This window comes from Zea mays, chromosome 6 (genome assembly GCF_902167145.1).
Source record: "Zea mays cultivar B73 chromosome 6, Zm-B73-REFERENCE-NAM-5.0, whole genome shotgun sequence".
In the NCBI taxonomy this organism is placed as follows: Eukaryota; Viridiplantae; Streptophyta; class Magnoliopsida; order Poales; family Poaceae; genus Zea; species Zea mays.
The window spans coordinates 145,245,826-145,263,678 of NC_050101.1; the positions used below are offsets into that span (position 1 = coordinate 145,245,826).

The 17,853-nt window shown below is 49.7% G+C and overlaps 1 protein-coding gene across 1 annotated transcript; it reads left to right on the forward strand.

The window, feature by feature from the left end:
* Positions 1–1,780: 1,780 nt before the first annotated feature.
* LOC100282138 (Transcription factor IIA alpha/beta subunit) lies at positions 1,781–16,496 on the forward strand. Its single transcript, NM_001155050.2, has 11 exons — positions 1,781–2,037; positions 2,143–2,325; positions 2,425–2,592; positions 2,682–2,736; positions 2,870–2,928; positions 4,810–4,935; positions 14,992–15,102; positions 15,174–15,228; positions 15,317–15,513; positions 15,618–15,701; positions 16,200–16,496. The coding sequence occupies exons 1-11, from the start codon at positions 1,783–1,785 to the stop codon at positions 16,221–16,223; spliced, it is 1,317 nt and encodes a 438-aa protein (NP_001148522.2). The 5' UTR covers positions 1,781–1,782; the 3' UTR covers positions 16,224–16,496.
* Positions 16,497–17,853: the final 1,357 nt, after the last annotated feature.

Sequence of the window (17,853 nt, forward strand, 5' to 3'; positions counted from 1 at the left end):
GCTTGCCCGAGGCCACCTTCGGGCGGGAGACGTAGGTTCTTATGACTGATATTTATAAAGGACACTTCTTTGCAATCCTAATGACTCATATTTTTCAGGTTTTTATGCCATGGAAATCCAACGATTTAAATGCGGTAACCGGTCTACCACATCGCTTCAAGAACATAGATATACACAGATAATCTTTATCTTTATCTTTATCTTCACTATCTTAAAGTACCAGTTTCAACGATCGTCACACATCATATTTTTCATTTGGTTAAATTAGCGTAAAATGTTAAAAAAGTGGTATAGGAGGTGGGGTTCGAACCCAAGCCCTGATGAAAGAAAGGCATGAGACACTAAGTGAAGCCGTCTAACCAGTAGAACATCATGGTCAAATGTTTTTAATATTGAATATAAATTGTACATATGTATATACGATTTTTTGTAAAAAATATAATCGTATCGGGCTGGATCAGCACTACGGGCCGAGGCTACGGCCCAAGCACACACGACGCTCGTGTCGGGCTGGTCCAGACACTATTAAATGGGCCATGCCCCAGACCAGCCCGCTAGACACGACCTATTTGACCATCTATACCTCCGCACGATAATGATGATCCTCGTCTCTGTTGCCGCCACCTCGTTTGATATCCTGCTTCTTTTCTCTTTCCTCTCATGCCTTTGCCTCTGCGCCACCGATTCTCGGCAGAGGGCGTGGGAGCAGGCACCTTCTCCTCGTATTCGTCCGACACCAGCCCCGATATCGACCCGCGTAGTGGCTATTGCACGTCCACGAGGATGTTTCACAGCATGCACGCACCATCGTTTTCGCCGTCGTCGGACGCCCCGTTTGTCTTTTCGGCTTTCGCCCTGTTGTTCCTCCCCAACCTGCTGCCCCCGCCCACGGTCGCAGCCGTGAGCCGACCGACGCTCGTCGACGTGGGAACGGGTGAATCGGTCTTGCTCCTGACTTTTCTTTCTGCGTACCGCCGAGGAGGACACGATGACACCTGCCACACTTAGGTTATCTTGGCGACGACGAGTCCAGATCTGAGATATTGGACAACCAAGGCCCGTAGCGCGGCAGCAGTCGACATATGCTACGCAATTGGTGGTGGTGTTGTGTCGCCTCGGCAGGTCCAGGGCTGAAAGGCACTCGTATTCTCTCGACCTTTTTGGACTGACGACTCGTGCGGGTGTCTCTCGGTTTGGAGCTGCTTCGGCTGAGCTTCTTTCCCCGCTTGCGTGCTCTCTCCATATATGTATCTAGCTACTATCTATGTCGCCTCCGGATGTCCAGGTGTTCGTCATGTCCTTCTCCGACAACGAACATGTATGACTGGCTCTTTCATTCCCTCCCCGCTCTATGAAACCTTGGAAGTGGGGGAGACGAGGGATATGGTCCCTGATTTGCTATCTATAGTACCCACTCGATAGCTCGACATCACCTGTCTACATGGTCTTTCCTTTACCGCGATGTCGACTCGGTTAGTCAAATAAAAAAAATATTATGCAGAGAGCAGAGATAATCAATAAAAAATTTTAAGACATTTTTGTGGATAATTTACGTGGATATTATTTTGAGCTGTCGCAATACACGGACAACCGACTAGTAAGTATTTAACGAATAGTTTGTGTTTAGATGAAACCCACGGCAACCATACTAACCTTATCTTAAATTATCAATGGTCATATCGTATAGGCGGTGGTCAACTTGGTCATACAGGGAACTCTCGGAGGCAGGGAGTCAGTGGTCGGCGGTGACTACAAATACCCCCGGCCACGTGACGACACTGGATGCAAACGTATTTATATTCTCTCCTTAATTCCCCATCTTTCTCCTCCGCCTTCGCCTCCTCCGCATCCCTCGCCTTCCTCCGCCCAAGCCTCTGTTCTCCTCCGGCTGCCGAAACCCTAGCCGCCTCCGCCGTCATGGCGAGCAGCAACGTCTCCACCGTCTACATCTCCGTCATCGATGACGTCATCTCCAAGGTCCGCGAGGATTTCATCACCTACGGAGTCGGCGACGCCGTCCTAAACGAGCTCCAGGCTGTAAGAATCTCTGATTTATCGACCCCCAGCTCTCGCCCCTTCAATTCTTTCTTGATTTCAGCGGTTTTGATGGTTCTCTCTCCGATCCGGCGGAGGAAACCCTAGCTCTGGGAGATGAAAATGCTGCACTGTGGCGCGATCTCGGGGAACATAGAGCGAACCAAGGCTGCCGCGGCTTCTGCCGGAGGCACCTCCGGCACGACACCGCCAGTGCACGACCTCAACGTGCCGTACGAGGCCACATCCGAGGAGTACGCCACCCCGACCGCTGACATGCTGTTCCCGCCGGTGAGACCGAATCTTTCGTCTGCTGCACCTTAAAATTTCTTCCTGATCTACGCAATTTGGACGCGAGTTTCTGAATGAGTTACTTGTATTTGTTTTCAGACACCATTGCAGACCCCAATCCAGACTCCTTTGCCAGGGACAGACACAGGGATGTACAACATACCTACTGGCCCTTCCGATTATGCCCCATCACCGATCAGCGATATCAGGAACGGGATGACGATAAATGGGGCAGACCCAAAAGCTGGCCGTCCAAGTCCTTACATGGTATTGTGAATTTGTACTGTGTTGTTATATGTGACTAGTTCCCCCCTTTGTTAGTGTTAGCTGTTTGTAATGTTTAGAAAATTTTGCAGCCACCACCTTCCCCTTGGATGAATCAGAGGCCGCTGGGTGTTGATGTGAATGTCGGTATGTGCATGCTTATGTACTCTGTTTGTTGTCCACGATTCCACGTGCAAACTGCATCTTAATTTAAATATTTGGAGCTTATATTATTTGGCAAACAATGACTAAAACAATTTGTTTGACTCATAATGTGCAGCTTATGTGGAAGGTCGTGAAGATCCTGACAGGGGCGTGCAGCCTCAGCCACTGACTCAGGTAAAATATGAGATTGCAAATCATCTGAGAGCATGGATAATCAGTAACTTTGTATTGGGGATTCCATCTGTTATTTATATCGGGCTCTCATTTATTTCTGTAGAAATTGCTTCCTGATGATATTGTCAATCAGAATGCGATTGTGGATAAGTAGAATATGTTTCCAGAGTTGGAAGTTGGTTACTGTTCCTTTTGCTAATAATATTGGCCTGTCTGTTAATTTTAGTATTGATTGGGTTTGTTCATTTTAGGATTCTAAGATATTTGTTATGATTTTAAAATTGATGGTACTTTTTTATAGTAATAATTGGTGATGGGAAACACACAGAATCTTGTATTCTTGTTCTCAAATTCTGTTTAAACAGTTACTTCATGTAACACGGATGATATGTTAGGACCTGGGTGTGTGTTTGTGTAAGTGTATGTTTCAGGTGTCTTACAAGGTTCATTACCATTCTAATACAAAGATACACAGCTTTCCTACATGTTTGATAAAAAAACTTAGTTCATCTACAACATGTATTTTTTCTCGAACGTGCAGGAGAATTGCACATCATTAATTTAAGTGGAAGAAAAGAGTTTCGGCCCAACAGGACCATTACAAAACTGAGCACACCTTACGATGGCCAGAAGCAAGCATACACAAAAGGATCCATAGTTAAAACAACAGAACAACTACCAACTAAATACTCTGCAGCTCTGGTATAGGGTCGGTGAGAAGAGACATACTCCTAGCACCAGCCATCCTTCAAAGCTCTAGTTCATGTTGAGCCTTTTGAATAGCCACAATGCCACATCAACATTGGGGCTGCCCCTGTAAAAAACACAGCAGTTCCTATGCTTCCAGAGTCCAGACACCGAGGAAGATAAGGGAATTAAGGCCCTTCTGTGCCAAACCAGAAACCTGGTTATTGATCCACCTCCACCAATCCATGAAGGTCTCACCACCAGACTGCGGGACCATGGTCTGAAGATTAATTTGAATCACAAGTAGTGTTTCTCTTTCGATGATGCCATGTATATTTGAATTTCGGTTGAATGAAGAAATAGTCAGCCTGTCGCCTGAAGGCATCCACTGAGGCATGAGGCGTCCTCGGGGCATCCTCGCGGCGACGCTTGGGGGAAGCTAAGCGTGGGCATGGGCAGCGCACAGAGCACGTGAGCTTGGCGGCGCGCAGACTCCCTATCTCAGGCGGCGGCGTGCTGGGAGAAGGGAGCTGCGGGGAGGGAGAAGAAGAGCTGAAGGGAGGGAGAGGGAGAAGGGAGAAGGGGAAGAGGGAGGACTGCTGGCGGCTGAGAGAGAGTGGGTGAGGACTGAGGACCGCAGAGAGGGAGAGGGAGAAGGGGAAGAGTGAGGACTGCTGGCGGCTGATAGGAGTAGAGGGAGATAGATATTTGTGCTAGTTGAGTAACCCTAAAATTGTTGGGCTAGCTGATTGGTCATGTGCTTCTTTATTTTTTATCTTTCTTTTTTCTGTTTCTCTCTTGTACTAGGTTGAAATGGGCCTACTAGGCCTGATAGTTGTGCTAGTGTGCTTATTATCTTTGAATTTGTGATATATGAACAATATTTGATCTATTTTTTATATTCATATATATAATTAAGGCATCGCCTCGCCTTACACTTTTTTGCTTAAAAGTTAAAAAGCGGGGTGTTGCCTTAACTCGCCTTACCGCCTTAATAACTATATGGTATGAACTCTCTTATGTGGAGTTCAACTAGTTTAACCTGGGACAGTGCAAGGACAATTATGTATTAGCAGCTCGGCAATAGGTTTGAACTCATTTTACCTGTATTTCTTGTCCAAGGTAACTAATCCATTTTCATTGTAATATTGAGTCCTGATTGTTGCAGTTCCATTTTTTGTTTGTTCGTTTTAGGACTTTTTGACGATGTCTTCTGGAAAACGCAAGAGGGATGAGTATCCTGGTCAGCTCCCTTCTGGTTCTTTTGTACCACAGCAAGATGGAAGTGCTGATCAGATAGTAGAATTTGTTGTGTCAAAGGTAACTATCAGTGATAAGTTCAATTCCTTGTCTGACATTACTTTTCCTTGATACATTACTTCAAATATTTTGTGCATCCTTGAGTTAATTAGTGGTATGCTAGGACTGGACGACTGGTTGCACAGTTTGAGGATTTGTTCCTCGATCCCCAGTTTACAATTAAATGGGTCTTCAGTTCAGAGCCATGCCTTATTTAGGATGGAATATATCTAATTTTAGTTTTTATTAGGATGGAATATGTCTACCTTTTGCTTTTATTAGGACGGGGTATGTCTACCTTTTGTTTTATGCAAGTAACTTTGGTGTTCCACAATTCCTTTAGCATCATACATTCATGTTTTTTCCACAGTTTGCACACTATAGCCATGGCATGCCATACTTCAACATGGTATTTGTGATGTGTGAGTACAAGATACAACTAGTAGCTATTAGATACCTGGTATGATCTAATGGAGTTAGTATTGTTAAAAAAGAACTAGGCCAACCTTGGAGGAACTAGGTGGCATTCTATTAAGGAGAAAATAGGTACCCAAAGCTTCGAAGAGGAGTTGAACCTGGGGGATGTATGTATGCATCCACTCCATCCACCAACTGAGCTAGCCTAGCTTCCTGAGTCTGCTTAGAACTTGTATGCTTTTGTGGTGCATAAGTAGTTGACTGCTAACTTAAATCTGTTACTGTCGTGTATAGCCAATTTAGGCTCTAACACAGTTTTAAACTTCGTAATTTTGGTGCAGTGTGTTAGACTACCCGTCTAGGGTTTGTGCTATTCCCCGTGTAATGACCGTTATACCCCTGTGTAATGGGCCTTGGCCCAGTTACTCTCTATTTAATATCACTCCCAACCCCTGATTAGGGTATGGGTTCCTATTCTAACATGGTATCTTCAGTCTAGGTTAGCTCCCAGCTCCCTGTTTCCCGCAGCCGCCAGGGGACCTCTTCCCCCTGCAGCCGCCGCCGGTCTCCCAGGCGCCGGGCCTCCCCCCAGCCGCCGGCCTCCCCTCTCCCCTCTCCCACTCCTCTCTCTCTCTCTCTCCCACCGCGCCGTTCGTCGCGCCGCCAGGGGCTGCTGCCGAGCCGGCGCCGTTCTCTGCCCCGACCAACCGCGCCTTGGACGGCCGCCGCTGGTCGCGACCCCGACCTCACGCTCGCGCCAGGGAGTCGCGCCGCCCAGGCGCCCAGGCGCCGTCCCCGCCGCACCTGAGCCGCGCCGCCCAGGCGCTGTCCCCGCCGCCCCTCTGCGCCGCCAGGGATCCGCGCCGTCCAGGCGCCGTCCCCGCCGCCCCTCTGCACCGACCACGCGCTCTGCACTGCGCCTCCGTCCTCGCCAGGTGCCGCGACACCCGCGCCCGACGCCCGTTCCCCTGCTGCGTTCACGCCCGATGGACGCACCTACTGCCCCCTCGGCCGGACTCCACGTCGGGGACATCACCGTCCCTGGCACCCACCCCCCATCGCCCCTGCTGCACCCAGCAGCGAGCTCACCCACGGGGGCCCCCCCTACATCGCCGGCCTTGGGCCGATCCCCGCCGCCTCCCCGCTGCCCCTGCTTCGCAGCTCCCCACCGGGCTTTCCCGCCTTCGCTCCACCAACCTGGAGTCACCGAGTCGCGCCCTCCACCGACTCCCCGCTCGTCGGCACCCTCGCCACGATCCAGGCCGCTGTGACGGCCTCGCGGGAGCGCGCGCACGCTGCCTCCCTCGCCCTGGAGCGTGAGCGTGCCCTGGACGCCGCTCTGACCACCCAGATGGCCACCACACAGCGCCTCCTCGGCCGTCCGACTCTCGCCGATGCGGAGCCCCCAGCGGACCCCCCCGCCTCCGACCTCGACGCCGACCTCATCGCTGCTCTCCACGCTCAAGCCGCTGGTCTTCACAACATCCGGGCCCTCGTTCCGTGGTGTTGGATCCGGCGTCTTCCCACTACCCCCGCTGGCGTGGCCAGGTCCTCACGCTGCGGCGGTTCGTCCTCGACGATCACGTCCTCGTCGACCACGACGCTCCACCACCTCGCTCCTGGTGCCTCATGGACAGCGTTGTCCTCTCGTGGCTCCACGACACCATCACCGTTGAGCTGCAGGACATCATCCGCGATCAGGCGGACACTGCTCGCCAGGCGTGGCTCGCTCTCGAGGACCAGTTCCTCGGGAATCGGGATGCGCGGGCGCTCCACCTCGACGCCCAGTTCCACCTGTTCTCTCAGGGGGACCTCTCCGTGGGAGAATACTGCCGCCAGATGAAGGGCCTGGCTGACTCTCTCCGCGATCTCGGCGAGCCAGTTGCCGATCGTACCCTGGTGCTGAACCTCCTGCGTGGCCTCAGCCCCCGCTACGGCCACCTGAAGGCCCTCATCAAGAGGAGCGTGCCCTTCCCCACCTTCCACGCCGTGCGGAACGAGCTTCTCCTCGAGGAGCTCACCATGGCGAATGAGGCACCCACTCCTGCCTCGGCCCTCTACAGCGCTCCTACCAGTGGCCAGCCGCCTTCAGGGGGCCAGGCCACCCGTCCTCCTTCGACTGGGGCTCCTACCCGCCCTCCACCTGCCGTCCCGGCGGCCCCTCGTCCGACTTCCACGACCGACGGGGGTCGCCGCTCCCGCAAGGGCGGTCGTGGGAGCGGCGACTCCTCTCGTGGTGGTCCCTCCGGCCGGGGTGGCGGCCATGCGTGGCCGTCATTCTACAACCCCTGGACCGGGACCATCGCCATGTGGCCGGGCCAGGCACCGAGTACCCCCCGTCCTCCGATGCCAGCCCTCCTGACTACACCTCACTACGGCGCACCTCCCTGTGGTGCTCCCGTCGTGCCCCAGGCTCCGCCCGCACTCCTGCCCCCGGGGACCCACACCTCGCCGCCTTGGTCCCCGCCGGCCGGTGGTTGGGACAGCGCCTCCCTCGCTGCTGCCTTCAGCACCATGGCGATGACCCCGCCCCCCTCCGACTGGGTGATCGACTCCGGCGCCTCATACCACACCACTCCCACGGCAGGCACGCTCTCTCGCTCTCATCCCCCCCTCCCCTCTCACCCATCCTCGATCGTCGTTGGAAACGGTTCCACTCTGCCAGTCACCTCAGTAGGTGCCTCGGTTCTCCCTGGGCCGTTTTACCTCAACGATGTTCTCGTAGCTCCCCACATCACTCACAACCTTCTTTCTGTTCGTCGATTCACCACTGACAACTCCTGTTCTATTGAGTTTGACCCCTCTGGTTTTTCTGTGAAGGATCTGGCCACCAGGACCCTTCTCGCCCGCTGTGACAGCTCGGGGCCTCTCTACACGCTCCAGCCCTCTACCGCCAGCGTGTCTCCACCTCCTGCCCTGGTCTCCACCACCTCCTCCACCACATGGCATCGACGTCTCGGCCATCCTGGATCCGACGTCATGACCAAGATTACCAGCAGTCTAGATCTTTCATGTAGTAGGGGACATTTTGAGGGTCTCTGTCATGCTTGTCAGTTAGGCCGACATACTCGTCTCCCATTTACTACCTCTTCTTCTCGGGCTGAGCAGGCTTTTGACCTGGTTCATTGTGATCTTTGGACCTCCCCTGTACTCAGTCTTTCTGGCTATAAATATTATTTGGTGATTTTGGATGATTTTTCCCATTTTCTCTGGACCTTCCTGCTTCGGTTGAAGTCGGATACCTTCACCACCCTCACACACTTCTTCACCTGGGTATCCACTCAATTTCGCCGCCCGGTCCGTGCTCTGCAGTGTGACAATGGCCGCGAGTTTGATAACCACGCCTCTCGCTCCTTCTTCCTCACTCATGGCGTCCAGTTGCGTCTCTCGTGCCCCTACACTTCTGCTCAGAACGGCCGAGCCGAACGCATGATCCGCACCACCACTAATATGCTCCGCTGCCTCCTCTTCCAGGCGTCTCTCCCTGCCAGCTATTGGGCAGAGGCCCTGCACACTGCCACCCACCTCCTCAACCGTCTTCCCTCAAAGGCGGTTCGCCACCCTACCCCCCACTTCGCCCTATACGGCACAGCCCCTTCCTATGACCACCTTCGCGTGTTCGGCTGTGCCTGCTACCCTAACACTTCCGCTACCGCTCCACATAAGCTTTCTCCTCGCTCCACCCGCTGTCTATTCCTTGGCTACTCCCCTGACCACAAGGGATACCGGTGTCTGGACCTCACCTCCCACCGCATCATCATCTCTCGTCATGTCATCTTTGACGAAGATGTGTTTCCCCTTGCTGGCTCCACCCCACCCACCGATCTTGACTCCCTCCTCGAGTCCGATCCGATTCCTCCCCCACCTTCAGCTCCCCGTCTTGCGCCGTTACCTGCTCCTCGTGCGGCCCCCACGACCTCTTCCGCGACACGCGCGGCCCCGACGACCACGCCTGCGCCACGCGCGGCCCCGTCGGTCCTGCCTGCGCCACGCGCGGCCCCGTCGACCCCGCCTGCGCCACGCACGGCCCCGTCGATCCTGCCTGCGCCACGCGCGGCCCCGTCGACCCCACCTGCGCCACGCGCGGCCCCGTCGACTCCGGCTCGATTCGCCAACCCCGCCCTCGTCTACCATCGCCGCGGCCACGCCACTACCGCGGCGCCCCCCGACTCGGGCCCGTCGACGAGCGCGGCCCGATTCGCCGACCCCGCCGTCGTCTATCACCGCCGTGAGCCGGCCCCACCAGCCGCTCCCGACGTTCCGGCGGCTCACTCCGAGTCGTCCGTATACCACCCGGTCGCCATCCACCTCGACCCCGGGCACGTCCACCCGATGGTGACTCGGCGCGCTGCTGGCGTTCTCCGCCCCGTTGACCGGCTCATCCTGGCAGCCGCTAGGACCAGCACTCCTCCCGACGCTTCCCCGGTACCCTCCTCCGTTCGCACTGCCCTCGCCGACCCACATTGGCGTCGCGCTATGGAGGAGGAGTACGCGGCCCTCTTGGCCAACCACACCTGGGACCTGGTGCCGCGTCCACCAGGCACCAACGTGGTCACCGGCAAGTGGCTATTTCGCCACAAGCTGACCTCGGACGGCTCCCTCGACCGCTACAAGGCCCGTTGGGTCCTTCGGGGCTTCACCCAGCGCCCCGGAGTGGACTACGACGAGACCTTCAGCCCTGTCGTCAAGTTCGCCACTGTTCGCGCCGTCCTCTCCCTCGCCCTCTCCCGCGACTGGGCGATCCATCAGCTCGATGTCAAGAATGCCTTCCTCCATGGCACTCTGACGGAGACTGTCTACTGCAGCCAGCCCACCGGCTTCGTCGACACTGACCGTCCGGACCTGGTTTGCCGGCTGAACCGGTCCCTGTACGGCCTCAAGCAGGCGCCACGGGCTTGGTACAGTCGCTTCGCCTCCTACCTGGCCTCCGTCGGCTTCGTCGAGGCCAAGTCGGACACGTCCCTGTTCATCTACCGGCGCGGCGACGACACCGTCTACCTCCTGCTCTACGTCGACGACATTGTGCTCACGGCTTCCACCGCCGACCTCCTTCAGCGCACGATCGTCGCCCTTCAGCGGGAGTTCGCGATGAAGGACCTGGGGCCCCTCCACCACTTCCTCGGCATCACCGCCGAACGTCGGCCCCAGGGTCTCTTCCTCCACCAGCGCCAGTACGCCATCGACATCCTGGAGCGGGCTGGCATGTCTGACTGCAAGCACTGCTCCACGCCTGTCGACACTCAGGCGAAGCTCTCTGAGGACGACGGGCCTCCGGTCGCCGACGCGACGTCCTACCGGAGCCTCACCGGCGCGCTCCAGTACCTCACGTTCTCCAGGCCCGACATCGCTTACGCCGTCCAGCAGGTGTGCCTGCATATGCACACTCCGCGGGAGCCCCATCTCACTGCGCTCAAGCGGATTCTACGCTACCTCCGCGGCTCCCTCGACTACGGCCTCCTACTCCGCCCATCCCCGACGTCGGAGCTCGTGGTCTACACCGACGCTGACTGGGCTGGCTGTCCCGACACGCGCCGGTCCACCTCCGGCTACGCCGTCTTCCTGGGCGCCAACCTTGTCTCTTGGGCCGCCAAGAGGCAGCCCGTCGTCTCTCGCTCCAGCGCTGAGGCCGAGTACCGTGCCGTGGCCAATGGCGTGGCCGAGGCCTCCTGGCCGCGCCAGCTCCTCCACGAGCTCCACAGTCCCCTCCAGCGCGCCACCCTCGTCTACTGCGACAACGTCAGCGCGGTCTACCTCTCCACCAACCCCGTGCAGCATCAGCGCACGAAGCATGTGGAGATCGACCTACACTTCGTCCGCGAGCGTGTCGCTGCCGGTGACGTCCGCGTTCTCAGCGTCCCCACCACGCTTCAGTTCGCCGACATCTTCACCAAGGGGTTACCGTCGAGTGTCTTTTTTAGACTTCCGATCCAGTCTCAACATCTGTACAGGATAGAGTTGTGACTGCGGGGGGGTGTTAGACTACCCGTCTAGGGTTTGTGCTATTCCCCGTGTAATGACCGTTATACCCCTGTGTAATGGGCCTTGGCCCAGTTACTCTCTCTATTTAATATCACTCCCAACCCCTGATTAGGGTATGGGTTCCTATTCTAACACAGTGTATATCCTCTTTATATTTAATGACCGGATCCTCTAGAGAAGTAACTAAATCATTCTTTTGTAAGTTGTGAATATGATTCTATCATGATGGATTATATTATGCCCTGTAAGAAAACACGGCGCCAAGTTTAAGTTGTTCGCCCTAACCTATTAGGCCAAAGGAGGCTAAGTATATAGAGGGCAGAATACTGCCATCAGGATTACATGACAAAGACAGCTTCTTAACCGACTCCTATTCTAACTCTGCTATCTTTGGGGTAGATCAAACCTGATTCTATCGTATCTTCAGTCAGAGTCATATCTGCAATCAGAGTCGGTTAAGGTCTTCCTCTATTATAGAACAACTGTGCGGACTCCTGATCTGATATGGCCGTAGCCTGATATACAAGCACATTCTATTCTAACATCTCCCCTGAATCATAACTTGCACAAGTTAAAGTTGTCTATAAATGAAGCCAACTTCTGCATAATGCCTTAGTAAAGCCATATGCAACTTAATTATCTATAGATACAAATTTTACCACCAAAATTCCTCTAGCTAGTATTTTCTCACAAAACGAAAACAATCTCAACATGCTTCATATGATTATGAAACATTGGATTTGCTGTAAGATAGGTTGCTCCAACATGCCACCAAATCCTTGTAGCCGGAGGATAAGAAGCCTCCACCTCTCGTAAAAGGAATTGTACTTGTACCCACACCAATTCTGCAGTGGCGTTGGCTATAGTTTTATATCCAGCTTCAGTACTTGAACTTGAGAATGTGGGCTGCTTGCGAGTACATCAGGACACCAAATTATTACCAAGATATATTGCAAAACTTCTTGTAGAACGCCTGTTATCGATATCACTAGTCCAATCTACATCAGAAAAGGCACTCACAAGCATAGGAGACTTTCAGAATTTTTAGACCATGTTCTCATATCTGAGAATCCTCTTTAGAACACTCCAATGATGAGTGGAGGTGCATGCAAAAACCGACACACCTTATTGAATGAAAAACTTAAATCAGGTCATGTCAGAGTCAAGTACTGTAAAGCACCCACAATGCTCATGTACCTTGTTGCATCTTCTCGCTCTAGCAACTCGTCTTCACCAATCCTCAATTTATCTGAAGTACTGAGCGGAGTTGTGTTGGGTTTGCAATTTATCATTCCAACTCAATTCAGCAAATCTGAAGCATACTTAGTATAAGACAAATGACTATCATCATCAGTTGTCTAACCCTCAACGCCAATAGAGTAGTGCAGCTGTCGTAGGTCGTTCAGTGCAAAATTAACATTCTGTGAAGAGCTAGCAATAATGATATCATTAAATATAGATCAAGGGAAATATAGTAACACCTCTCTTGCTATAAAAGAATAGAGACATGTATGCCTTTGAAGCCTGAAAGCTTAGGCGTAACAATTTATCACTGAGTTGAGAATATCATGCCCTGGGACCTTGCTTCAGGCCATAAATAGTTGTGTCCAACTTGTAGACATAATTAGACTGTCCTACTCATAACCTAGTGGCGGTCTCATGTAGACTTTGTCCTCTAGAATGCCATGAAGAAACACATTCTGAAAATAAAGTTGCCTCAATGTCCATCCTCTAGAAACTGCCAACAATAGAACGATCCTGATGGTAGCTGCCTTAACCATAGGACTAAAACTTCCCTCATAATCTATGCCATATCATTGCTTAAAGTCTTTTGTCATGAGCATGGCTTTATATCTAAGCTTCCACCTACCCTTGTTTGATTCTATAGACCCACTTACAATATAACACTCTAGGTACTATCTGAATGAACTAAATGACAGTATCATTTTTAGTGCATCAAATTCAATATCCATGGCATCCTTCCAATTTTCACCAGTCAAAGCTTCAGATAGATTTTGAGGTTCCCCTTAGTAGTTAGGCAACCATATTGATTGTGAATTTTTTTACCATCCTGAAGTCCTGTGTGGGGCCTCTGATCATGTCTGATGATGAAGTGCTGGCCTTTGAAGCTCCCTACTCTTGTGGAGACCGACCCCCTTGGTGACCACTTCTGCATTGCTGGTGATTCCGACGGTCTTGCTGGTGATGTTGGAGCACGGCGAGGGGATTCTGCAGGTCCTAGAGATGCTTGCGACAAGTCATTACCTCTCCTTTAGGTCGTCGCTGATAATAGAGGTGAGGAGCAACACACTTCTATACAGCTGGTCCAGGTGTTGATAATAGATGGTCAAAGGGCAACTAACCCTGCACAGAAGGTGTTGCTGCATCAGTTGACACGATCACACGAACAATAGCTTCACCATCTTCGTCATGCCCGTCATTACCAGAATCTCTAGAAACTTCCTCAGTAGCATTAGCATTAGCAGATAAATCATTAGACAACAAAGGATCAACTCTATTACAATTTACAATTGCCCTTGTTGTTGTAGTTAGATGAAGGTAAAAGAGTTGAATGCAGCAGATTGATTTCGGTTCTTAGTTTAGTACCAAAATTAGGATGAAGTTCAATAAAAGAAAAAAATTTCTTCAAAGCTAGCATCACGAAAAATATAAATGCACCCAATAGATACTTCTAGTCATTTTTACCCTTTATGCATGGTGCTATAACCTAATGGAACAAAAGGAATGGACCAAAAAGACAGTTTGCAAGTATTATAAGGAACCAAATTTGGTTAGCATGCACACCCAAAGACCTTACGAAAAGAATTATCAGGGGTTTGTTGACACATTCCTAAAGGAGTTGAATAATCAGGAAGCTTAGTAGATGTGCGATTTATAAGATATGAAGCGGCAACAAAAGCTTCATCCCATAACTTTAGGAGCATAGATGCATGCACAAGCAAAGATAGGCCAACTTTAACTATACGACGATGTTTTCTCTCCATCAAGACCATTTTGCTGATGAGCATGTGGACATGACACTAGATGTATGATGACTGTTTTGGTGAAAAAGGAGTTCAAACGCTGATACTTGCCTCTCCAATTAGTTTGAACAACAATGATTTTGGTGTCCATTAGATAAGGAGAAAGACACCCCTTGATGGCCACCACCATCGGGAGGACCACCACACCCTCTGCCTTGGCCACGGCCACGACCGCAGTTGTTGCTGTCATGCCCTTGACCAGCAGCATTAGTAGAAGCTTGATGACCTCCATAAAGTAGATTCATCCTAGCATCGGAGTTGAGAAGCTGGGAGTTGGCTTTAACCATGGTGACCTGCTCAACACAGGCCACCACAGCAGAGACTACCCAGTTGTACTCTTCATCAAGTTCCGTCAGGACGTACAAGACGAGTTCATCTATGCAGATGCCATCTCATCAGCAAGAGACTTCATCTTGGTTACGTATCCTTGCGTAGTCATGTTACCTTGCCTAGTTGTTGACAAAGTGATCCTCGCGTTCATAGTCCTTGCCCCAGAGGCCCAGACTACGATGCATAGGTCTTCCAACTAGGATGAGTTATTTTGTTCCATTTAATTGATATATGACTGTTTATATAAATTCTTTGAATGTTCAATATCTTGTGTGTTCAGTCCTCAGTTCTGTTAATCTGTGTTTAGGAAAATGCAAACCAACATTGGAGTTCCATCATCAACAAGCTTGAAACACCAACCAAGACAGTCACTCCTGTTATTCCGCAGTGTGATGGGATTCAAGATGACTACAATGATGTATTATTCTAAAACTAATGGGTTCACATAGATATTTCAGTACAAACTTACTGTGATATTTCTTTTTCCAGCAATTTTTCTTTCCAGGAGTTCCAACTGAAGATTATAATACCCCTGGAGAATCTGGTAAATTGTCATCAAACCGTGCAATTTTATGTTCATTGCTGAATCATTATTTCATGTTACTTACACATATTTTTGTTATGTTTGTTAGCTGAGTATCGAGCTCCTACACCTGCTGTTGGAACACCAAAACCAAGAAATGATGCTGGAGATGATAATGATGATGACGATGATGATGAAGAACCTCCTCTTAATGAAGACGACGACGACGACGATGATTTAGATGACCTTGAGGAAGGGGAGGATGAACCTAACACACAACATCTTGTACTTGCACAATTTGACAAAGTAGGTGCACTCTGTTTAAGTTAATATTTGCTATCCATGCTTAGGTTTTTCCTCTAGTTTCAGTCCACTTTGTCTCTTACATCCTCTTCAATGGATTTTAATAGGTGACGAGGACCAAGAATCGTTGGAAGTGCACTTTGAAGGATGGAATCATGCATTTGAATGGTAGGGATGTTCTATTTAACAAGGTGGGTAACACAATCTTTTTTGGTCAAGATTGTGAATATTAACATTGAGCCTCAAATTTTACTCTGTTTTTACCATAAATAATACGTAAATCCTATGACAATGTTTGAAAATTATATTATTGGACAATAGAGGCAGCTAATTTCAAGCTAATTGATCACATAATAATAATCTTAAATTGTGATTCTGGCAAGAAACATGCAGAGTAGGTAGGAAGTTGGAATATACTGACGCTTTTCCTGACTTGTTACATCATGTAACTCTTAAGTCATTCATTACCAGAAGGGAAATGTTAAGTTTTTCTGCACCTTCATTCCTTTCAAAAACTTCCAAATCGGCTGTAAGGCCCATTAGTCAACTATTGTGCGAGCTTTTTATACTTAATTTGTCATGGACTTGACAACTCAGCCATGTTGGCCTTAATTGCTGTGATGCGCAACTGCTTCAGTGTGGTACGCTTGTTGCATTGCTGACATGGATTTGACAAATCGAATTTGCAGGCGACAGGTGAGTTTGATTTTTGACTTTTTGGATGAAGATGAGCTATTTTAGAAGCAGCTGTATGGACATATCTTGTCTTAGACATAAGGACGGGGAGGTGACGAAGTGTTCTTGGTGGGGTGCTGGCAGTATGACTGCGTCGTGTTTTCCTATTGAGACTTTGTTTCACCCTCTTGTTTGTCACCGCAATTGTTATCGCTGTAAAGAAGTTACCGCTTGTGCTGTGGACATTTTCTGAGATGGGTGTCTCACATCCGCAGCGTAACTAATGCTAGTTATACATTTTTGTCTCTAAAGTCAGTTTTGGTGCTGTATCATGTTCTTCCGGCGCTCTTGATGGCCGTAGTGGTGCGTATGCGGAATCTCTTTTACTTGGTGCCACCTAAGGCTGGGCTCGTCTGGATGGGGGTGACCGGGTAACTGAAAGCAGGGAATTGGAGTAGACATAGGAAAACAAAAATACATCCTCACCGTACATCATGATTTATTTATCATGTTCGCTCTGAGGGATGGCAGTGGGTAATGTATTTAATAGGCACATAAAGCTATATTCATATCCACTAGAAAAAAAATGCCTCATGTTCATACTCACAATCTATTACAAGTATAAATTTACACTGTACTCATACTCCACTATGGGACTATGGGTAGTGGGTACTATGGGTAGTGGGTACCTATCGGTTATCTATACATATTATCATTATAGTAGACATAATCATTTAAATTATAAAAATAAGTACTAAAAGATAAAATGTTGAAGCTCTACTCTAACATTGTAAGATGCTAAAATAATATATTATTTTTGTGGCAACGTAATAAATTCATAGAACCCAACAATGAAAGATGCTAAAATAGCATTGATAATATGTACCAAAGAGAGTTCTCATCGACACCACAAAATATTAGAATTCAATATGCAATACTTAATATTTAAATATATAAGACGTGTAAGCCATCGGAGCTTAAGGGCCATTGCCATAACAAATGACCTAATAAAATATCTATGTGTATAAAAATCGCCATACTCATGTCCTGATAGGGTTTTTATCCATCGGGTATTGAGTTTCTGAGTACTCATTGCCATTCCTGAATCAATATTTATATCTTTGCATGTATTGCAAATAGTAACATGCTCAAGGGAAGAACTAGCAACATGGCATTCATTCAAGTTTTCTATCCTATCATTTAACTCATCGTTTGCAATTTTAAGACTAGAAATAGAGGAATGATAGGTAGACAACTCGACAGATAATAACTCGTTTTCTTAATTCCTAAAACAAGAGATTTTTCTACATTGAAAACCTTATCACGCTCCTCAAAATATAAATCTTATTTCTTTTCTATAAGTCTATCCTTCTCATTCAAAGCATCAATTAATTCATTGATTTTAGCAATTTTTGATCCATCTAAGCCTTTAAACAAATCACTGTAATCAATTTCATCACAATAGAGTCATCATGACTAGAAGAAGTATATTTAGGTGTGTCTCTAGAAAATACCTTCTCCTTGGCCATCAGGGAGGTGTGATGCTCGTTGAGGGAAGAGATAAGACTTGTCAAAGGCTGAGGTGACGAGTCCTTCATTGTCGGAGTCGGATGATGAGCAGTCTGAGTCCCATGCCTTTCCTCTATGCGCCTCGCCCTTCTTGTAAAA

Excerpts from the sequence above, each read along its gene's own strand:
- LOC100282138 (NM_001155050.2), top strand. The coding sequence starts at position 1,783 with ATGCAAACGTATTTATATTCTCTCCTTAATTCCCCATCTTTCTCCTCC. Across the intron at positions 2,929-4,809 it reads AGCCTCAGCCACTGACTCAG|GACTTTTTGACGATGTCTTC; the intron begins GTAAAATATGAG and ends TGTTCGTTTTAG. Across the intron at positions 15,514-15,617 it reads TACTTGCACAATTTGACAAA|GTGACGAGGACCAAGAATCG; the intron begins GTAGGTGCACTC and ends GGATTTTAATAG.